This window comes from Balaenoptera physalus (genome assembly GCF_965194825.1).
Source record: "Balaenoptera physalus genome assembly, chromosome: 11".
Taxonomy (NCBI): domain Eukaryota; kingdom Metazoa; phylum Chordata; class Mammalia; order Artiodactyla; family Balaenopteridae; genus Balaenoptera; species Balaenoptera physalus.
This window is the reverse complement of record NC_138896.1, coordinates 83,974,327-83,998,931: the sequence shown is the minus strand read 5'-3', so window position 1 is coordinate 83,998,931 and position 24,605 is coordinate 83,974,327. Positions and strand designations below refer to the sequence as shown.

At 40.6% G+C, this 24,605-nt stretch overlaps 1 protein-coding gene across 24 annotated transcripts in view; it reads left to right on the top strand.

Annotated features, from left to right (window-relative positions):
• Window positions 1–24,605, top strand: part of CADPS (calcium dependent secretion activator) — a 490,529-nt gene that overhangs the window by 118,014 nt on the left and 347,910 nt on the right. For all 24 annotated transcript variants that reach the window (XM_082412095.1, XM_082412104.1, XM_082412101.1 and 21 more), the window contains exons 2-3: window positions 3,531–3,644; window positions 14,266–14,598. In XM_082412095.1, the coding sequence (XP_082268221.1) occupies window positions 3,618–3,644; window positions 14,266–14,598 (360 nt within the window). In that variant the 5' untranslated portion in view covers window positions 3,531–3,617. The remainder of the gene's footprint in view (window positions 1–3,530; window positions 3,645–14,265; window positions 14,599–24,605) is intronic.

Here is a 24,605-nt window from a genome sequence, read left to right as displayed (position 1 = left end):
TTATCGTTGACATGTTGGGTCTAACAAAGTATATGAAAATTCATTTCACCTACTTTTTACTTTTTAAAATGTGACTAGGAAATGTAAATTTACTAGAAAATGTAAAATTACACTGACATTGGGCAGTGGTGCTCTAGAACAAAACAAATATGAATGTGATACAAAACTAACCCCTCTATATCTGCCCCCAAATTCACTATTCCCCACTTCTCCCAAAGTACAAAAATTAGCTAAAGCACCCCAACTTTCATCTATGTCTGTTTTCAAAAGTCTGTTTTGATTCATTTCCTGATGGAGTTAAAGTTCATGTGAGGCTTCAGTCTCCTATAGCTTGAAGCTTTATTTTCTACTAGCAAGACTTACATTGACTCTAACAACGCAAACACTCTAAATGAATATACAAACTCAATTTTAAAGAACTCATGTCATTGAATAGCTGTTAACTATCCCAAGGTAGTGAATAATAAGGATTATCATCATTTTTCAAGTGAGAAAACTGAGGCTAGGATAACATTCATTTATTTAAACCCGGCCCTATTGCAGAAAGGCTTTTAAGTCTGTGGCCAATTCTGAGAACATAAGTGGCTTTTCCAAGATGACACAATGGTCGATAGAACTGAGCCTGGAATGATCTTCTTCCTCTTTCTACTAGAGCAGCAGTTCTCACAGTGTCCCATTGTCAATTAGGAAGTGTGACTTTGCATAAATAATGGTTAAAAGAGTAAAGTTTTTAGCTGACTTTGTTTTTAGATAAATTAGAACTGATGAAAGGATATTCGAAAATAATTTGTCTTCCATACACTTCATTCATTCATTCATTCATTTAACATGAATGCCTGCCATGTATTAAAGCACTAAGTTGGCCCTGGGGAAACATCAAAGAACAAAATAGCAAGGAAAGGCAGATCATCTAACAAATTTGACCATAACTAACAAGTAGTTAGAATAAATGATGTGCCCCGGAATGACTTAGCAGGAAGATGTAGGCTAGGGTTTGGGAAGGGCTTCATAAGTTAGCACTGCTCGTGCTGAGACTGAAGGACAGTGGGACACAGCCAGATAAAGGATGGAGGAGGGAGAATAAATAGGAATCTTTCAGGAATGCTTTCCTACGTGGGGAAGAAAGGCGGGCTTGATGAGGCAGGGAATTACACATAACCTACTGCCCAACTTATCTATGCCACATCCTGGAAGCGTATCTTGGACCTAAATATCACCTTTCATGTGATCATGAATGTAACAACAGTAAAGTTTGAAAACTTTACTGGCAGTATATTGTCTTGCTGCACTTAGCAGGGTATTTTCCCCCAAGCTTTATTGAGATATTATTGAAATATAACATATATAAGTTTAAGATGTCTGATGTGACAATTTGATACATGTATATATTGTGAAATCTTACCACAATAAGGTTAGTTAACACTTCCATCCCCTCACATAATTACCGTTTTTCTCTTGTGGTAACAGCATGTAAGATTACTCTCTTCGCAACTTTCAAGTACTTAATAGAGTATTGTTAATTATAGTCACTATGCTATACATATTAGATGCCCAGAACTTACTAATCTTGTAGCTGGAAGTTTGCACCCTTGGACCCCATTTCCCCTACCCCTCAACCCCCAGTAACCATTATTCTAGTCTCTCTTTTTATGAGTTCAGATTTTTTAGATTCCGCATATAAGTGAGAACGTACAGTATTTATCTTTGTCTGTCTGACTTATTTCACTTAGCATAATGCCCTCAAGGTCCATACGTGTTGTTGTAAAAGGCAGGATTTCCTTTTTTATGTCTGAATAATATTCCAACTTGTGTGTCTGTGTGTGTGTCTCTGTGTATATAATAATCCAATGTGTGCGTGTTATATATATGTATACATGTGTATATATGTGTTTGTATTTATATGTGTGTGTACATATGTGTATATATATACACACATATGTGTGTGTGTATACATACATATATCACATTTTCTTTATCCATTCATCCATTGATGGGCAGGTAGGTTGTTTCCATGTTCTGGCTATTGTAAATAATACTGCAATGAACATGAGAGTGTAGATATCTCTTCAAGATAGTGACTTCCTTTCCTTGGGATGTATACCTAGAAGTGGGATTGCTGGATCTTATGGTAGTTCTATTTTTAATTTTTTGAGGAACCACAGTGGCTGCACCAAATTACATTACTACCAGCAGTTCATGGGGTTCCCTTTTCTCAACACCTTTGCCAATACCTGTATCTTGTTTTTTTGATGATAGCTACTCTAGCAGGTGTGAGGTGATAGCTCATTTTGGTTTTGATTGGCATTTCCCTCATAATTAGTAACATTGAGCACCTTTTCATGTACTTGCTGGCCATTTGTATGTCTTCTTTGAAAAATTGTCTATTCCAGTCCTCTGCACTTTTTTATTCTTTTTTTTTTCTCTTGAGGTATATGAGTTCCTTACGTACTTTGGATATTAACCCCTTATCAGGTAGATGGTTTGCAAATATTTTCTCCTATTCCATAGGTTGCATTTTCATTTTGCTGATTGTTTCTTTTGCTATGTGGAAGCTTTTGAGTTTGATGTAGTCCCACCTGTTTATTTTTGCTTTTATTCCTTGTGCTTTTGGTGTCATATCCAAAAAATCACTGCCAGGACCAATGTCAAGGAGCTTTTACCCTACGTTTTCCTCTAGTAGTCTTAAAGTTTCCGGTCTTAAATCAAGGTCTTTAACCTATTTTGAATTAATTTTTGTGAGTGGTGTAAGATAGGAGTGCAGTTTCTTTCTTATGCATGTGAATGTCCGGTTTTCCAACATTATTTATTGAAGAGACTATCCTTTCCCCAATGAGTATTCTTAGCTCCCTTGTCAAATATTTGTTGGCCATATATACGTGGGTTAATTTCTGGGCTCTCAGTTTTGTTCCATTAATCTACGTGTCCGTTTTTATGTCAGTACCTTACTGTTTTGTTTATTATATCTTTGTAAAGCAGAATATTTCAGACCACCTGAGGGGCCTGTGCAATGGTGTGTTGAGAAAACCATCTCCAAAAAAAACAAAAACAAAACAAAAACCAAACAAAAGAATCCAACCCTGATTTGTAGCATTTGCCAATTTCCATGGTGTAAACACTCCCACCTTGGCTGATGTCTAGCTTCCAATAAAAAAATCATTGAATGCAAAATTGGGAAGACATGTGTGGTAGCACCACATTTTATATCATTTCCACCATACAAATACATAGATGTAAGTGACCTCAAAAACTCAGATAATAGCAAATGTGATAAAATAACCAGGAAGCATTGAATTTTGAGTGTGTCTTACCCTTGTTTTCAATATAATTTATCTATAATTTATATTAAGTTTTAGTAATGGCTTTGTTTAACAACTGCCTCACAGAATTCCCACGAATATAGTAATCAGCTCCCACACGCCTGTATAAGCCGGCTCTAGCACGTCAATGGGACTGGCGTCTTCAACGTAAAGTAACCGCGATCCTTGTCTAGAGAAATTCCTCACCGTCCCCTACTTCTCTGTTTCTTACAGATCAGCAAACAGCAGCTGCAGACAGTCAAGGACCGGTTTCAGGCTTTTCTCAATGGGGAAACCCAAATCGTGGCTGACGAAGCCTTTATGAATGCTGTCCAGAGTTACTACGAGGTAAGATGAACCAGGCAGGAGAATTCCAAGACTGCTTGAGCCTGAAGCTCAGGGTTTCTGAACTACTGGTCAGTGAGAATAGCAGCCTTGGCCTTCTACAGGGCCATCCCTCCTGAGGCCAAGGGGTTGGTGATTGGTTACAATTTAAAGGAAAACAGCATTTTGTTCGGCGGGGTATGGGGGGAGTGGGGAAGAAAGGCTATGTTTGCCAACTGATTGTTATAACAGGCGAGTGGTGAGTGCTTTATGTACCATTTCTTGTTTCATCTTGACAACAGTCTTTGAGTTAGGTCCTGCTATTATTCCCATTTTACTGATGAAGGGACTGAGGCTCAGAGAAGTTAGGTTAATTACTCAAGGTCACACAGCTGTTAAAATGCCACAAGCTAAGACTTGAACTGACTTGGAAGCATTTTCCCACCACTCACCCACTTTCTAAGGGATGGTAACACCTCCAAAGGATGTTGCCTTCACTAGCTTCCTTGTTCTTTCCATTAAAATGGTGCTCTGAGTTCTTTTCTGCAAGTTAGAACAGCATCCAAAATGCAGCACTGTTCTCAGGTGGAAACCTATAAGTGAGAAAATATATCCTGAGTATATTACCATAAGTGAATTTTCACCTCTAGACTTCAGAGGTTTATTTATCAGTAACGTGAAGTTGGAATTCCACTAGTATTTTAAATTTTGTAGTTATTCTTTCAAAATGTGCACATTTGCTATCGTTTGTACGTCATTAATGAAGAGAACATGCCATATCTTCCTATTGGTAATGTTTACCTCACATACATATCATTTGGTCTTTGAAAGACATTTAACTTTATATTAATCTATTTTCATCTGAACCAGATATTCTCTGTATTTGGAATCCTGTGCCCCAAATGTCTTACCTATTGTCAAGGCTAGATTAAAACCATTAGAAACCAACCCCTAAGCATTAAAAAACTGATGGAATCCTGCCATATGCAATTCAACCTAATAACAATACATTGTGAAGTAGGTGTTAGGAAACCCAACAAACTTCTGATTTTTCCCCCATGGGATTGCTTTGCTGATTTTCTTCCTTCCTTTCTTTTTTCAATTATTAGGTAGAAAATTATTTTAAAACAAAAACATAGGTGCTTCCACTTTGCTGATGCTCCAAGTACATGCTTCTTCTGCCCATTCGGTGCTCCATTTCTCAGTAGATGCTTTAAAAATGTTATTTGATTGATTCGGTAAAACTCTCCTTCCTATTGCTACAGCACTTGACTCCTTCTTTCATGGGGAGAGTGGAGCAAGATTGCAATGAGATCTTGTGAAAATATTATTGATTGGTTTGCTAATTAGCTTTTAATAGTAAACAGCCTTTGTCTCTGTGATGTTTGCTGGGTCCATCCACAGACTCATCTTGCACACCGTTTCCTCAATGAAATTTCTATTTGGATCTGTTTTAGACATCTGGTTTGTTTTCATATGTGTCAAATTTAAACATTTTTTTCATTTTACAAGTAGTATTAATGATTGCCAATAAGGGTTGAACTTGGTGCTTTATCTGATGTGACACATTTTTCGGCTGGATTTAAGGGAGAGTGGAAATGAGGTTTGCAATCACAGTGGTGGTGTGGTAGTGAATAACCTAAATATATTTAAGAAAAGTTCTGTTTAGAAACCACCAGGGAATGAAATTAATTTTTCTCCCTTTTGTCAAAATCCGAAAACCAGTTGAGACCAGGTAGTTCCTTATCAATGGTTCTCCATGTTCAGAGTCATTCATCAGTTTGTAAACTTGTAGATTGCAGATCTTAATGAGAAGGCTCATTTGACTAATGATATAAATTACAAGGAAGTGCCACTTCTGTCTATTAATTAAATTTGAAAATTAATAGTCATCAACTTGCTAATGAGTCTCTGGAAATTACCACGACATCTATAGTGATCCTGATATTTTCCTCTATCGTGGCTAGTTTATTTGAAAGAGCTTCCTTTAAGTCTGGTGAGGATACAGACATTAAGAAATTACTGAATATTTAATATTAAGATCTGAGTAACAGGAAATAATGTGGGGTATTAATTATTTACCGTATTCATTAGCAAAGCTTTAGAGAGTCTTAAGATTCACGTTTCCTGGGAAGCCTAATCCTCTGAAACAGAGGTCCCCAGTCAAGGGATCAGGATTAATCCTTCCCTGGGGAGCGCTCCAGGTTGATTACCCATCCCTTTCTCTCTCTCCCTCTACTCTTGGGCAGTGGAGAAGCTCGTGTCTCTTTCTCTGCCCTCCTCTGGGATGCAGTTGTTTCCCTGTCAGTATCTGTCCCAGGCAGGACTCTTTGGATTACAATTACAGACACCTAGGTCAAACTGGCTTAAGCCAAAAATGAGATTTGTTTGCCCAAGCAGCTTAAAAGTCCAGAGATAGATCTGGCTTTAGCCGGATCAATGTGGTTGGATCCAGAGACTCCAGAGATGCCAGCAGGGTGGGTATCTTTCCCCCCACACCTCGGCTTTGTTCTTCCCTGGTTGGCTGCATTCTTGGGCAGCTTCTTTCTATATGGACAACACTGGAAGTTCCCATCCTACCAGCTTAGCAACTCCAGGGGCAAAGAGAGTACTTCTTTGCTGAGAGTCCCAGCAAAAGGCCCCAGGTGACTTGGTTGGACCAACATGGGCCCTGTGTCCATTCTTGAACTAATCACTATCGATGAGGGGTGATGTAGACCCAGGACAGATACCACCGCTGGAGCCAGAGTGCAGGCTCGGTCGTACTGGAACCGTTTGTGTTGAAAATGGCCTGGTTTCCCATCAAGGAATTGGGCGTGCTTTTGAACAGAAGAAGGGGGAATGTGTGCTCAACAGGCAAAACCAACAGATACTCTCCTTCTAAATTCTCAGCCCCCACCCCTCACACACACACACACACACATGCACGCACACACATACTCCACTCCACTGTTTGTATAAACACTGACACATCCCAATTTACCAGTGAAAATGACAATTTTAAAAAAACCAACCTTTTTCTCCAGAAACTGACTATAGTCAGTTACTATAGATTACTATAGTCAGTTACTAAAGTCAGTTTCAGGCAATGGCATTGTTTTGCTAAGACAATAATGGTTTGTCCACTTGCTAGAGTGGTAAAGAGTAATTTTTTAAAACTAAAGGGAGTGGGGAGCCACTGTCCTTCTGCCATCTGTGCCCACCCACATCCAGCCCAGTCTGACCCCAGCTGGCCAGCACTCCTTGCAAGCTGGTCTCCAGGATAGAGGGAGACCAAGGTTCCCTATGGCTCTCGCGAGCATGCAGGTTTATTTTGTCCTTCCCGGGTGGCAAAGCAGATCAAGCAGAGCAGGAGATTAATCCTTTAATCTCTTTCATTGTGGCTTTGAGGGTGGGCACTGAGATGGATGCTCTGAGATCTGGCCCAGCAACTTTATCCTGTTTTCACAGCCACGGTTCTAAGCCATCAGAGAGCCCACCCTTTTCTCCAGCGCCCCCTCATCTTTTCTAACTCTCAGCTCTTTTAAGACAAATTGTGAAACATAAGCCCTCCCACCCTCCATCCTCACCTCCCTCCCCATCTCCCTGCTTAATTTTGGTTCCTTCACATGCTGGCCCCGACATCATAGAAAAAAGGTGGATGGAAAGGTCTTACAGAACCTTCCTCACTGAGATCCTGCCAGGAAGGAAACATGGGGAGATATGGTGGGAAGAGGGAGTGTAGAATAAGAGAGAAGACATACCAACACTCATTTTAGAACAGGACAGACGATATCTGGTCTTCCGCCAGTGCCACTGTTATGACTGAGTTTTGTTTCGTTTTGGTTTTAGCTGATCTTCTCTAACAAAGCCCCAGTTAGTTTTTGTCAAACTAGATTTGAATGGTGTATCAGACACCGTTCTTCGGTTGCTAGCAAAAGAAACTGACTGTGGCTGAATTAAGCCCTAATAATAACAGCAACAACTGTTGTTTTGTTATTAAAGGAAATAACCAACCTAAAGAAAAGATGGAAACCAGGACAGCTTAGCCTCAGGAAGCCGGGTAGCAGGATTTAATGCACACGCCATCACTGGTATGAATCTACTCCAATCCCATTCCATTCTTAGGCCTCCCCACTCTGAATCTGAACCCCAGAAAGGGAAGTCTGATCGTCAATCACAGGACCTTGTCCTTCCTTTGCAAGGCCCTGTGATTGACAGTCCCACTAAAACCGTGTGCAGTGACAAAGGTGTTTTCAGACTGAGGTGCTGTCATCAGAAGGGGATGGATGGTTGGCAGGCAAAAACTGCAGGTGTTCTCTGCACAGGGTGACAAACGTTCGTGTGTCTTTATGACTGACCTTATTTTAATCTAAGAAAAGTAGATGTCAGGTCACACCTGGCTACTTTTCTAAAATAAAGCTACACATTTTCCAATAAGCAAAACCACTATAATTCCTCAGTGGCCTTGAAACAGATATATCCCTAGGAAAAGAGTAACTAGCCATTCTGAAGGCATTCATTCTTGTGAAAAAAGCCAGGCAAGGAAGGAGGGGGCAGAGGGCCAAGTGGTTAAGAGGATGCGTTAAGTGTCCGTAAGACGTGGAGTTGAACTCCATTTCTGCTGCACACGGGCTGTGGGGCCTCAGCTTCTTCATCTGTAGTAGGATCTTGCTTGCATAATTGTTGTCAAGATTAAATTACACACACACACACACACACACACACACACACACACACTCAGACACACAACCTCCCTGTAAATCTAACAACTGGAAAGTGCTATTATGAATATATTAAGGTTAGAGGGGAAGAGTGGTGGTGTAGTGCCCACGTGCTGTATAGAAATAAATGAGTGGGACTTCCCTGGTGGCACAGTGGATAAGACTCTGCACTCCCAATGCAGGGGGCCTGGGTTCGATCCCTGGTCAGGGAACTAGATCCCACATGCATGCTGCAACTAAGAGTTCGCATGCCACAACTAAGGAGCCCATGTGCCGCAACTAAGGAGGCTGCTGGCCACAACTAAGACCCAGTGCAACCAAATAAATAAATAATAAATATTAAGAAAAAAAAAGAGAAAGAAATGATAGAGGAGAGTTGAAAGTTATGGAATCAATCCACTCCCTAGTTTGGGGCCTGGACATTGGGTGTGGAAGATACAAGGTCAAGGCAGGGCAAAAGGGCATAGAAAGGGGAAAGGGAACTACTTTTGTTCCTAATCTACCACCACGTACCACAGCTCATGGCCCCAGATGTGCTTCCTAAGTTTGCCCAGGATAACCTTACTTTCTGGTGAATAATAACGTTAAGATCCAAAGATGTTTTTTATTTTAGAAATTAACATGCACCTTGCCTCAGTGAAGGTAAAATTTCTCATTTTTCCATGTAGAAAGGGGTGTTTTAAATGACTGTGAAAGTCAAACATGCCAAATATAAAAATAGACAATGTAGGGAAAAATGCAAATGAAATGGTTAAGAAGAATACGTGTAATCCCATGATCCTAGACAACCACTATTATATTTTGGCATATATCTTTCTAGGTATTTTTTGATGTGTCTATACACATAAAGATAGCTCCTTGATTTCCATGTTAAGATGGAAAATAACTAAAAAATATTAATAACCCACTTGTTTCATTTCACAGTTGTTTTCTATCTTCTTACGACTTCTGCAAAAGTCACACATATGATATACTCTCATCAGTAAAAAGTGTTATTACCTGTGATGTTCTCAATCAAGGGTTATGCTCCTATGCCCCAACCCCACTTCACCCCTACCATTGGAAGTCTCTGGTTTAACAGCATATCATGGACATCTTTTGCGGGTTTTTTTTTTATTGGAGTTTAGTTGATTTACAATGTCATATTAGTTTCAGGTGTACAGCAAAGTGAATCAGTTATACATATACATGTATCCACTCTTTTTTAGGTTCTTTTCCCATATAGGTCATTACAGAGTATTGAGTAGAGTTCCCTGTGCTATACAGTAGGTCCTTATTAGTTATCTATTGTATATACAGTAGTGTGTATATGTCAATCCCAATCTCCCAATTTATCCCCCCCCCATACCCCCTGGTAACCATAAGCTCATGGACATCTTTTTTTTTTTTTTTAATTTATTTATTTATTATTTTTGGCTGTGTTGGGTCTTCGTTTCTGTGTGAGGGCTTTCTCTAGTTGTGGCAAGCGGGGGCCACTCTTCATCGCGGCCTCTCTTGTTGCGGAGCACAGGTTCCAGGCGCACAGGCTCAGTAGTTGTGGCTCACGGGCCCAGCCGCTCTGCGGCATGTGGGATCCTCCCAGACCAGGGCTCGAACCCGTGTCCCCTGCATTGGCAGGCAGATTCTCAACCACTGCGCCACCAGGGAAGCCCCTCATGGACATCTTTTGATGCTGATGAAAAAGAAAGTTATCTTTTTAATGGCTTCATGATACTCTATTTAAAAATAACAGGTAACTTTTATTACATTTTTGTAGTAGAGCACCATGCTCACCAGTTGACATTCATTGTCTCATTGAATCTGCACTCACATCCTACACGGGAGGGTGATTGTGATTCCCATTTGAAAGATGATAAGACTGAAGCCCAGAAAGATGAAGCAATTTGCTCAGCTGGCAAAGCTAGCACCTGGTGGAACCAGGATTTGATCCCAGGTCATCTGACACTAAAGCCCACTGCTCCCATTATGTGTGTGCCATTCATCAGTAAAATTCATTAGTAACCTGGTTGTTGTAGGTTTTTTAAATCTTATTTACTCTAACATCTAGGTATTTTTCTCATTTATGTTGAAATGATACGCTTTTGTAGAGCAGGAAAGGATCCATCTTGTGTTCTCAGCCTGTCTGTAAAGAAGCAGGAGCTGGGTCAGCTTTACCCTGTATCGTCTACAATCATCAATTACCGATGTGCTTGTGTGTTTCTAAAACAACCTTGAGGTTGCTTGGCTCTGGCGATGCAGCAAAGGACTGATGGATGGCATTAAGTCGCTGAATTGACTGCCCTTCCCCATTCTATATTTATTTGTTTATCTGCCCTCTCCCATCATGACCTACCTGTCTGGGAGTTGGCGGAGGGGTGGATTTATGGATGTGCTGCATAGAGCTATGCCTGGAGTTGAAGCCTCTCGCAACAGCTACCAAAAAATGAAACAGAAAACAAAACCCAAAATACCAGGTAGAGCTCCCGGTACAAGTGAGTTTCAGGGGTCGTTTTAGAGACTCGCAAGCACGTCACTGGCCCCACTTCCCTTCTGACAGACTGAGAAGCCAAGACAGATGATGTGCCTGGAAAATGAGTTTTCCGCTACCGCCCTCTCTCCCCGTGGCGGTCTTGCTGCCTTTTGGCACTTGGCTGTCACCTCGATGTTCCGCCTCCTTCCTCTATGCTCTCGACATTCCACTCATCTCCTTTCGTTCTGGGGCCTGGCAGTCATGTCCTACCTGTGGACAGAGGGAGCCTTCCAGTTTTCAGAGTCCTTTCAGTTTGATCCTCACCAAAGAAGGCTGGCTGGGTGGACCCCATGTGATGGCAAAGGAGAGAGTGGTTCATAGAAGTTAAGTGACTTATCTAAAGCCATCTACTAGTAGTTCAACAAATATTTATGGAGTGGTTACTGTGTACAAAGGAAGGGACTGTGGGAAACAGATAATGTGCTCAGGGTCCAGGGGTCACCAGTTATGGATGCCATCTGGGACCAACGTGCCAATATCCTCATTTCTTACCCCCTGTTGTCAGGTCCCATGGAAAAATGTAGTGTCAGTCAATCATTTTAAGAGACCAGTATATTGTGCTTGTTGGTTTCTCCTTTGCCTCCGTTTCCCCCATCCAGGTATACTCTCCATAGGGTCTCTGCTTTGAGATGTCTGCTTTGTTCGTGTCGTTCATTCACTGATTCTCTCATTCAACATAGCACCAGCTATGTGCCAGGCACTGTCTTAGGCGCTCGGAAGAAATAATAGGAAAGAAGCAGCTACAATTCCTGCCTTCCTGGGACTTATAGTCTAGCTAGAGCCTCAGATATTAACTAAATAGTCACAGAGACAAATGACAAATGGCAGCTGTGGAAGGGCTTTGGGAGAAAGGAATATGGTGCTGAGAGCTTATAACGGGGGCCTGCTCCAGGTTTGTGGGACACTGATATGGACAAATGGGAGGAGAGTATGGCTTCATCATTGATTGAATGTTTTTTAAGTCACCTCTGATAGTCGTTAGTGCTGACAACAAAGAATTAACCCCTTTGCGTCCCTACCACCATCATCACTCACCTGTGCTCATAAGGTGTCTCTCCGCTGGCCTCTTGCCTATTCTCTTGTCCCTCTTCAGGTCTGTTTTCCACATTAAAGCCAGAGAATATAAACTTGATTGTGTCATGTCCCAGCTTAAAGCCTTCAATGGCTTCCCAGTGCCCTTCAGATGGAAACTAATGTTCTTAATGGGGCCTCCCATGCCCTTGGCCATCTGGCCCCTTCTGCCCCTCTTACACTGGTCATTCTCCTACCCCTCACTGCCACAGCCATACTGGCTTCTCCTTATTTTCTCAGATCCTCAGTGTGTTTGCACATATTGTTCCTTCTTTCACTCTTTTCCTACCCATCTTTCACATTTCATGTCTCCTCCAGAAAGGCTTTCCTAACTGCCTATTGGAATATATTCCTGGCTACGGGCACCCATGAACCTGTGTATTTTCCCTTGGTTAGCACTTGCCCCAGATTGTAATGATATTTGTATGGGATGATTAGGACGATGTCATGGAGGCATGAGGGCTGGATCAGCATCTGTTTTGCTCCCCACTGTAACCCTGGCACCTGGCACGTGCCTTCCCCCAGTGAGTGTCCGAAGAAAGGGTGAATGGGCTCATGAAGAAGAGTATAAACATTACAGCTGAAAAGACAAGCTCAGACTTTTATAGTTCAGCTCCCTCAGTGTACAGAAAAGAAATTAGAGGATCAGAGAAAGGAGGTAACTTACCCAAGGTCACACAGCAAGTTAGTGGCAGAGCTGGCCTGGGATCATAGTTTACAAGTCTTGTCACAATGTTATACTGCTTCTCCAGAAACTTCCTCTTTTGCTTCACAACTTTGATGTTCTTTGAGATCTAGACCTATAGCTGAGACACAGTGTGTTACATGGAGAAACTACCCGCATTAAGCATTACAGATTTTTGGGTGAATTCCTAGCTCATTAAAGCTCGTAAGGCCTGAGGATTCATTTGAAACTTTTTTTTTTTCTATAATTGATTTTTAAATGAACTCTAAGGTCTCAACTGAGTACCAGTTCCCAGGCACAGTGGAGCTGGCCATGGCCTCTAGTCTGTGAAGCAAACCCTCAGGCCCCCTTCTCTCTAATTTAGTTCATTCAATTGACAATAAATGGAGCCCATCTTTCTAACATCTCTCCTCCCCAAGGAAGGCTTTGTGATGAAGCAGAAGGCAATGAGATGCCCCTCAAGCAACTGCCTACCAAAGGCATCCCCTGAAATCTGACAGGGGAGTGAACATTTCTTCTGCCTCTAGAAGGCTATTTATGCACCTACTGAAGTATGACCAGGACACAGCTCAGAAGCGTCAGATGTTTCCTCTTTGTGAATGGGAAGCGGCGGCTTCACTGCCTTGTATGACACCCTAGAACTGTATAGCTTGTATAAGCTCCTGAATGGTGGGCACCGGGGTGAAAGCAAACTATTCTTAATGGCTGCTTCATCCCAGGACCCAGGCAGCACCAGCAAAGCAACCGGGGGTTCTCCCACCAGGCAGGTGAGACCCGTAGGAAAGGGAGGAACCAGGGTGAAGTCAAAAGACCATGCGTTTAGAGTCAGCCAGTTTGAGTTACCAAGAGCAAGTCCCTTCCCCTCTCTGGAGTCTTGGTTTTTCCTTCTACAAAATGGATCGAGTGTAATGCCTTGTCATTCACTCTCAGAGCGCCAGGCTCCCCTCTAGAGATGGATGATATTTGGGGGAACAAGAAAGGCACAGTCCTTGCCCACGTGGAGTTTACATTTGGGGAGGGGAGACAGACATTAAATACATATTTACCTAATCCTTGTTCAATTCTAATTGTGATGAGTATCACTGAGAGGCTAAAATGAGATGTAAATAGTGGACTATGTACTATGTAAAGTGCTGTGTCCCAGACATCATGCCAGATACTTTACATATAAAAATAATAACCACAACAACTTATATGGCATTAATATGAGCCACTTTTTAAAGTGCTCATCATATATTGACTCATTTAATCCTCATTTAAAAACACTTGTGCTGTAGAAACTACTGTTGTCCCCATTTTATAGATGAGAAAACTGAGGTACAAAGAGGTTAACTTGCCAAAAGAAATACGGCCACTAAGTGGCAGAGGAAGGCCCCAGGCTGTGTGAGCAATTGAGTCTCTACACTTTATGCTGCCTCTCAGGATATGACTGTCTCATTTCATCCTTTCCACAACCTAGTAAATACCATTGTTATTCCCATTTTCCAGATTCGGACACGAAGGCAAACCATGTAAAGGCCCTCTCTCAGTTCCCACAGCTAGGAGGTAGCGGGGCAGGACGCGATCCACACTGGTGCCCCCCGGGAGGCTCGTGAGGGGGTCCAGCCGCCAGCCTCACAGGAAGTGTGTGACTGCCGGACGGCTTCCTGATGTCTGTCCTGCCTTGCTCTTGCTCAGGTGTTCCTGAAGAGCGACCGCGTGGCCCGCATGGTGCAGAGTGGAGGCTGCTCCGCCAACGACTCGCGGGAGGTCTTCAAGAAGCACATCGAGAAGAGGGTGCGCAGCCTGCCCGAGATCGACGGCCTCAGCAAGGAGACCGTGTTGAGCTCCTGGATGGCCAAGTTTGATGCCATTTACCGCGGGGAGGAGGACCCCAGGAAGCAGCAGGCCCGGATGACGGCCAGCGCAGCTTCCGAGCTCATTCTGAGCAAAGAGCAACTCTACGAGATGTTCCAGAACATTCTTGGGATCAAGAAGTTCGAACATCAGCTCCTGTACAATGCCTGTCAGGTAAGGTGTCTGTCACCTGGGCCCAGAGCTGTGAGTAAAGCAGGGCCACATGATGATTTCTCTGTGCCCTAGACATTGTTGCCTTCATGTGCATTTCTTGATTAAAAAAAATTTTTTTTTATTACATTTTATAGCTGCATTGGTAAAAGTTGAATATAATCCAGGCTAGAATATAGTCAGGCTTTTCTTCTGATTTTTAAAAGAAATTTAAATGTTTTGTGAGCTCCTAAAAATCTCATGGACCCTGGGTATTGTGTGTATTGTGTCTAAGGGGTCAATTGGCCCATGTGTGGAAAGTGCCAGAAGATCAAAATGATGTTTTGTTTTTTTTTTAAAGATTATGTGCTTTTAAAATAGGTGGTATTTACCAGTTGAAGGACTTGTACTTCCTCAGCTGGGGAGACAGTTGGACTTAGCACCTGGTCATCAAGTGAAATTATTTAAAACAGAAAGCTTCCAGAACACGAGTTTGTCATACCCATATGTTAGTCACATCATAAATTTCTGAGTGGATCTGAGATGGCTAGCTGAGGCTCCACTTGGGCCCACCCCAAAAATGAACTTACATTTTCTCTGGATCAGAGTTTGGAGAAGTGAGTACCCTAGATCTTCATTGTCTGCGACCCTTTCCCTGTTACATTTCTTTATTCACCCACTGTTTATTATGTGCCTACTTTGCAGTCTTTGCAGATTTTATTGAATGTTGCTTGGGAGGACTTTTAAAAGGCACATTTGCAGCCCACAGCCCTAGATTCCAGTTCTGCATGCTCAGGGTAGGGCCCAGGAGTCTGCATTTTAAACAAGGGCCTCCCTTCCTGGTAATTTTGCTGCCCTTTGCCTTTTAAGAACCATTATAAAAATTCAGCTGTGCCCTGGTTTCCCTGCGCCAACTCTGCCCCTAAAGTTGGTAAAATGAAGACACTGTAGTATATTGGCTAAGAGTTGTTCCTTGCTCAGAATCCAGCAGACCTAGGTAAATCTTATGACCCCTCACTAGATTTGAGGCCGTGGGAGTTAGTTAACCTCCCCACATATGAACTTGGGATGCAACTGTTATGAGAATTCATGTGTATAAAGCCCAGAGTAATGTGGGGCACTTTATAAATGGTAGCAGTTAAAGTATATTATAGTCTACTGGAAGAGGCAAAAAAGTCAACAGACAACATCAGAACAGTGCCATAAATGTTTTTTTTTGTTTTTTAATTTTTAATGTTTTAAAATTTATATTGGAGTATAGTTGATTTACAATGTTGTGTTACTTTCTGCTGTACGGCCCAGTGAATCAGTTATACATATACATATACATATATCCACTCTTTTTTAGAATATTTTCCCATATAGGTCATTACAGAGTATTGAGTTCCCTGTGCTATACAGTGGTCCTGATTAGTTATCTATTTTATATATAGTAGTGGGTATCTGTCAATCCCAATCTCCCAATTTATCCCCCCCTGCCCTTCCCCCTTGGTAACCATAAGTTTGTTTTCTACGTCTGTAACTCTATTTCTGTTTTGTAAGTAAGTTCATTTGTATCCTTTTTTTTTAAGATTCCACATATAGGTGATATCATATGATATTTGTCTTTCTCTGTCTGAATTATCTTCACTTAGAATGAGAATCTCTAGGTCCATCCATGTTGCTGCAAATGGCATTATTTCATCCTTTCTTATGGTTGAGTAATATTCCACTGTATATAAGTAAATGTTTAACATAAGAGCTACAGGATTTTGAGGCTTCATTATTCCTGCCTCCATGGCTACCCCTTAATTCAAGACACCCGCATCTTTTACCTGGATGACCAGTGTCTACCCAACTGGTAACCCTGCCTCCCTTCTTGCCCCATGATAATGCACCCATCACACACCAACTCAAGTGATCTTTTAAAATTGTAAATTGGATCATGACATTTCTGTGCCTAAAACCTTCCAGGGGCATCCCATCACCCCTAGAATGATATTCCAACTCGTCGCTACGGCTTGAGGAAGAACAGGAATCAGCCCCGATCATACCACTTTCCCTGCGTGCTTACTCACTGGCCTTCTTTCTGTTTCCCCAGCACATCAGATTGGTTCTGGGCCTTTGCATTTGCTCTTCCCTCAATTTAGAATGCTCTTTTGCCAAGACCTTTGCATGACTGGCACAGCTTAAATGTCAACTTCTCCAAGAGGTTTTCCAAGACCGCCCCATCTAAAGTTCCCCCTTGCCACACACCTCATCAAGTCATTCTCTTTCTTTCCCATTCCCCTGTCCTATTTTTATCAAAGCCTTTACCACTATTTTCTGTTTCTTGTTCATCTGTTTTTATCTGTTTATTATCTGTCTCACCCTCCCCGCCCATCCTTCACCAAAATGTTGGCCTCATCAGGGTGGCAATTCATCTCTGCCTTATTTGCTAATATTTCCAATGCATGAAACAATTCTTGGCACAAAGTAGGTGTTCAATAAATGCCTAGTGAATTAATAAATGGATGATGGCAGTTTGTTTTACCTGGTTGGTAGGGTCTTATCAACCATTGTAGCTGACCCAGAAATTTCTGGATGTTTTACTAAATAGGAATCTGTTTAGCACTTCATAATATAATATATACATTACATTCAAAGGAATTCCTGACACCCTACTTTCTTCTCAGCCCACTTCAATTCAGAGCACTTACTGCCTACCTGAAGGTAGAGAGTTTCTGTGATGGGCCGAGAAGTATTTTGAAATTCTCAAATAAGTCTCCATATGAAATTAAATTTAATTGTTCTTTTTTAATTAAAATGGTACTGCATCCCATGTGGCACTTGTAGAATAGGGTAAACAGGTGGCATTACCATCCATCACCACCATCTTCTCTACCATAAGAAAATGGGTTGTCATAGCTTCAAAAAGATTGAAAATCACCCACCTGGGTGATAAGTAATACTCAAAATTACAGAGTTAGTCAAGTGTTCCTAAACCTGCTAGGCATAAAGTGATTCTAGGAATTCATTTTTCTTCTTATTGCAGCAGCTAGCTTATCATGCAAATATTCTGTTCTTGCTCAGACATCAGCGTCATTGGAAAGAGTCTATTGCTATGCCATTCTTACCTTGATGGCTTTGAACTTGTTGAATAGGGTTAAGAGGCAGCACCTTATTTTGCTCTTTTCTCATAAAAAATGAATTAATTCGACGCATATTTTCAACATCTGTTCTGTGAGTTAGAAAAAATATAATGAAAGAATCATGTCCTCTCTCCCCAAAATAATGATTGTCCCCTTAGTTAAAAGAGAATTATAAGAAATATAAAGGGAAGTACTTCTTGGGACAGGAATACTTAAGGCATTTCTTATTATATTTTATACTCACACCTACATCTGATTATTACTTCAGTGGTTCAACTCAGTAGAAATTAGGACAAAGAGCATATGAAAAAGAAAAAGAAACACAAATTAATTATAAATATATGATTATTTTTAACTTCCATGTCTTTAGTCATCTGAGTTATATAATTGTATTGACAAATACCAGAAGTATTTTAAAAGAAATATAACATTGGTAATAATAATACATTACAAATGTTATAGAATTGGGTATTCTCATAATTTACTGGTGGAATAATTTATTATGGTAAACTTTCTGTAGAATAATCTGTTAATTTGCAGCAAAACGCCTTTATAATGGGCAAACCATTTAACCTGGCAGCTCTCCCTCTAGGAATTTGTTATAAGGAGATACTTAGAGATGTGTACAAGAGTATTAAGTCCAAAGATGTTCATTGCAGCATTTTGTATGACAGTGAAAAAATGGAAGCAACTTTAATTCCCAGCAGTATGAGATTAACTACCTAGATTTTGATTTAACTGTATGAGAGAATAGCCTTCAGCCAGTAAAATAGCTGAAGAAGAAAGCTTACCACATGGGCAAATGCTCATGACATATTTCTAAGTGGAAAATCAGGCTATGAACCAGTGTGAAGACATAATCCCACTTTTATGGAAAAAGTACTGGATGGGTAAAAAATAAAATCTTCACTATGCTTATCTTTAGGGATAGCATTATGGTTGATTTTCATGGTTTTCATTTGTGCTTTTTGGCGTTTCCAAATTTTCTGCCTTAATAAGCACATAGGTATTTTGTAAATAGAAACAAATAGCAAAAATCTCAACAAAGAAACTATCAAAACAATGGAATAAGCAGAAAATTATCTTCAGCATTGTATTCTAGACTTCAGCCATTAGTATACCACCTTGATGATTTTTGCCATTTCCAAGTACTACCTGTGTGATTATTTATTTAATATTCCTAATTAAGCCAACTCCTAACTCACTTTTTAAGCCTATCTTTATTCTTAGAAGTAATATACGTGAAATCACAGCTTTGGTGTACTAGATCTTTTTAAACAATAGGCAGTAAAGTGAAACATAACCATTAAAATAGAAGCTCTTCGCTAGTCTGCCTCTTACATCATTTCAGGCCACCAGTGATATAGGAAACATGGCTATGGTGACCAGGGCCTTGAAATACTGACGCTGGTGGGATAGATCCCTCTCACGCCATGCCTGAAAACAGTCCCAGACTGACGAGAACAGATTTCACCTGAACTCTGTACTTCTCAAACCCTGCAATCAGGTTTCAGAAGTCATAGATTTACTCACTTGCTTTCTCCGAGATTACACTCAGCTCTGCAGAATTCGATCCACTCGTAGGGGCAAAGATACAGAACTGAAAATCGTATGACTTACGTTCACACCCTGCTTGTATTGGTTTTTGTTTTGTTTTATATTTTCTGGTCCTTCTCTGTCTCCAAGACAGAGCAGTCATAGGTGCTTCCAAATCCAGAAATATGCGTGGTTCCTTGTATGCGTATTGCATTTTAGGGGAAAGTGTAATCTGATTTCTGGTGCAGCTTTGTGATGGTTCCTATGATCTCTCTATGGGGTGCTGCTAGGAACTGCAGTTTTTATCTCAAATGAGAAATGATGTTTAACAAAGAGTGATTATATCACTTAGCATATCGGCTGTCTGTTATAACATGAACCATGTCTATCAATCCATTTTTTAAAAAGGAAGCGTAATAAATGTCTCCATATTTACTCATAGAATTTTTAAAAGTAGATTGTGTTTATTTGAGATTGCATGGGTCTGTCTCTTAGAAGAGTTTGCTCATACTCAACACAATGATTGTAAAATCATTGGAAACCCTTATTATGAAATCGGTGTTGTTTTTATTTTCCTAAACTCTTGAGAGGAAGCAGTCAGTTATGTAGCTATTTGAGCATTTGAGTTAAATTCTAAACCTAACTCAAAAAATGTAGGATAACCTCTTTGAGAATGGGTGTTATCATCTGAGAAATGAGACTAATATAGACCTGCTTTCCATTTTCATAAAATGCAAAGATGATGATGATGTATTTTAAAGGTTTAAAGAATGCAAAGCACTGTTTTTCCTCATTCCTTTAGTAACCTCCACATCTGGAGTTGACTTAATGACCAGTTAGGTGTACCAGATGTCTGCAACTTCCTACCCCCTCTTCTTAATTTTATGAGTTATCCTTAATTGCTTTGTTCTGAAATGCATGGGCATTTCCCCTTGAAAAACACCTCTGAGATGTTTTCATTTTCATATATTTTAGAATGAAGATAAATCCTTCTTAGGGAAGCAACCCAGCTAATTTTCAAGGGGATATGGATCAGTACAAGCTAAGAAAGTTACTTGTTTCTTCATGTTTCAGTTCTGCTTTTTGAGAACAGCATTTCTGGTTGTGCCCTTGGTGATCTCACCTGTAGCTCCTGGAAACATCAGTAGTATGACCCTAACCTTCTCCTCAGACATCACTGGTGTCTCCTGGGCAGCAGGGATAACATACACACTCTAACTAATTGAAGATGACAGTATTCTCTTCATTTATCTTCTCTCAATTTCTAGAGATTTTTCACATAATCCAGAAGACTTGACTGGAGGCACATGCAATATAATTTCCCAATCTCTAAACATCTTTGCATTTTCAATATTAAATTCCCCACCATTACTGAACTACTAACTTTCTTAACATTTCCTTTCCTATCCTCCAGTCCGTCCTTGATGTGGCCTTTGATGATGTGGTTATCTTATTACAGGGCTCTCTTCCTTGGACTTGATGAACCCTTGGCAGCTTTTCAGTTTATTAGACTCTGAGGAGAAACCTCAAATTATCAGCTTTCAGCTGTGACCCAGATTACTGGGTTGTATCTATACCTCATTACAGGGTCTTTCATCTCTATAGAAGTGCATATCTTTTTCCTAATCCAGAAGTTTCCAGAAGATCTGTTGTCTCAGAATTTGCTTCATGGCCAGGCTGTATTTCTTAATCACTTTTCTTGGCCCTCTGGCGCCAATACAGTTCTTTGTACCTAATGGTCTTTCAATAAATATCTATTGAAGAAGTGTTTTAAAATCTGAGGGGGTGGACATGGCAGTCTAGTATTAAACACTTCTATTTAACAATGTACTTTCATTATTCATAAATTCATTCATTTAACAGATATTTTAAGTACCTGCTGTGCACTAACCACCATGTGTCAGATACTTGGATAAAGCCTAAACTTTACTGTTTTCTCATAGACAAGCCCATGTTCTACCTCCTGGCTGTCTTCCTCCTTGCTCACCACAAAACAACTCCCAATGACTTTTATAGCTTTTGCCTGCTCAGAGTATTGTATTTGTTTTCATTGTATTGCTATGTAAAAATTACCACAAACTTAGTGGCTTAAGAGAATACCCATGTATTATCTCACAGTTTTCATAGATCAGAAGTCTAGCATTACTTAGCTGGGTTCTCTGCTCAGGGACTCATAAGGCTGGAATTCAGGATCTGACTGGGCTGTGTTCTCATCTGTAGGCTCAACAGGGAAGGATCCATTTCCCTGGTCCCTCATCTTGTTGATGCATCTCATATCCTTGCAGCTGTAGGAGTCTTCCAAGCCAGCAACAGAGAGAGAGAGAACATCTCTGGTGCTTCAAGTCTCTGATTTCTAGACCCTCTTTTAAAAGAGGGTCTTAATCACCTGATTAATTTGGCCCTGTCCCGGATAATCATCCTTTTCTATTAAAGTCAACTGACTAAGGACTTAAATTACATCTGCAAAATCTCTTCACTCTTGTCATATATTATCGATTAGAAGCAACTCATAGAGTCACCCACCCTCAAGGGGAGGTGAATAGGGTGTGACTCACTGGGGATCATCCTAGGGTTTTGGCCACAAGTGCTTTTCCCCCATCCCAGTGTTCTTCTTAGAACTCCTTCCAGTATCAATTTAAATGTAACCTTTTAAGAGAAGTCCTCCCTTATCATTCTGCCTAAAATTGGATTCTCCTTGTTTTGGGTTTTTTTTTTTCTGTAACAGTCCTTGTTTATTACCATCATAGAACTTCACACAGTCTGAAATTACCTTGCATACTATTCGTTCTCTTATTGTGTCTCCCCCTCTTGATTATCTCTTTAAGAGCAAGGACCATGTCTGTTGCATTCACCACTATGCGGCCAATACTTATCACAATCCTAGGCACACAATAGATGTTCAGCTAAATACTGACTAAATTAGTAAATGCAGAGGCCAAGGCATTAATGGTCTCCTGAGGCTTAAATGCCCACATTCCACAAAGGTGTGTGTTTGGTCGTTTGTTTCTCTTGAGTCAAAGTGCAGCAATGGAGCAGGCATGTCAATCTGAGACCTAAATCAACCTGCTGATTCTCTTATTTTATAGTGTGGATTTCACCTGAGGTTCACGGTATGTCTCTAGCCATAAACTTTCCCTCTGGTCACAGCCTGTCTGTCGCATCACAAGGTTGGAGGAAGAGGTACAGAAATTAAATCTTATCTTTCCAGAGTCACGTGCTGCCTCTAACAGTCATTAGATATTTGATGGACTGCTGGTTTTCAGTGGCTTTGCTTGCCAGATGTACTTTAATTTCAGCATTCTTGAGATAAGGAACGAGATCAAGATGTATCCACCACATGAACATGTTCTACTCTGTTAGCAGGAGCAAAATTAGAAGGCATTAAAGATGTGGAGGGCACAGGGCCAGAGAGCAATGTTTAATTTCCCAGAGCAACAATTTTCTGATGACCCCATCATGACTTTTCATCTTACTTCTCTATCAGTTTTTCCTAGAACACATGGCCAGATATTTCTGTCTAACTGTACCTGCTATTATGGAGAGACAGACTGCAATGAAAAGTTGAAATTGAGAGGCAGTGGGAATTGGGTATTTTCTATGCAGGCTTCGAAACTGCTGTAGACATTTTAGAAAGCTCTTCACTTTGTTGCCAAAATGGAATTATAAATATACTCTTTTATTCAAAGTCCTTTTATAAGCATTGAACCACAAAATTGTAATCAGAGGTGTACTTTCAGAAAAGGACATACAGAAATAGTATTTTCTGCTTTTGCCACCGCTCACCCGATCATGGAAGCTATTATAAACCATCTAACACAGCTATGCACAGGGAGATATCTGACAAGCCTTCTGACATACTTCACCAACCCAGACTCCTCATGACCATTATTTGAATTTACCTTCTTCTTCTTCTTCAATGATTCAGACCTACAATTAGCAGAAACTTGGGTAATAGAGGGTAGTGCACTGATTAATTTTTGTTGTTAACCTCTTTTGTTTTAACCCTTTCTGAAAGTGTGCATAAAATATCATAGCTCTCTTTCCTGCCCAGCTTGTGAGTGATTCTGCATGTCTTTCATGGTGGACTTTTATTCAGGGGAGGCCTCCCATCTATGTCCTGACCTCCAGTTTGAATAGTAATAATGCCTACCAGATATGAAGCCTTGACCACGTGCCAGGCACTAAGCCTAGTACTTTACATATATTATCATATTTAATCCTCATAATAAGCCTGTAAGCTAGATAATTTTACCCACATTTTAATAAGCAACCTAAAAAAGAGAGAAAGAAGGTAAACAGTTTTTCCAAGGTCAAGCAGCCAGTCAGCAGCAAAATCAGGATTTGAACTCAAGGTTATACAACTTTAAAATCATCTCGTTCACATAATTGCTGAAAAGAGTGGCGATTTTCCATCGATATAGAAGGTTCTGGAGAGTAAGTAGTAAGTTTATTGGTCCTACCTGTATTCTAGGAAGACAGGTATGTGTGTGTTGTACTCAATCTTTTAGGAGTCTCTTTTTTATATAGCCTGTTTTTTTTTTTTTTTTCAGGTTTTTTTAGAAAATATCTTTATTGGAGTATAATTGCTTTTCAATGTTGTGTTAGTTTCTGCTGTAAAACAAAGTGAATCAGCTATATGTATACATATATCCCCATGTCCCCTCCCTCTTGCGTCTCCCTCCCTCCCTCCCTATCCCACCCCTCTAGGTGGTCACAAAGCACCGAGCTGATCTCCCTATGGTATGCAGCAGCTTACTACTAGCCATCCATTTTACATTTGGTAGTGTATGTATGTCAGTGCTACTTTCACACTTCGTCCCAGCTTCCCTTCCCCCCTCCTTGTCCTTGAGTCTGTTCTCTACGTCTGTGTCTTTATTCCTGCCCTGCCACTAGGTTCATCAGTACCATTTTTTTTAAACTCCTTATATGTGCGTTAGCATATGGTATTTGTTTTTCCCTTTCTGACTTACTTCACTCTGTATGACAGACTCTATGTCCATCCACCTCATTACAAATAACTCAATTTTGTTCCTTTTTATGGCTGAGTAATATTCCATTGTATATATGTGCCATCTGTTGATGGACATTTAGGTTGCTTCCATGTCCTGGCTATTGTAAATAGTGCTGCAGTGAACATTGTTTTACATATATCTTTTTGAATTATGGTTTTCTCAGGGTATATGCCCAGTAGTGGGATTGCTAGGTCATAAGGTAGTCTGTTTTTAGTTTTTTAAGGAACCTCCATACTGTTCTCCATCGTGACTGTATCAATTTACATTCCCACCAACAGTGCAGGAGGGTTCCCTTTTCTCCACACCCTCTCCAGCATTTATTGTTTCTAGATTTTTTGATAATGACCATTCTGACTAGTATGAGATGATACCT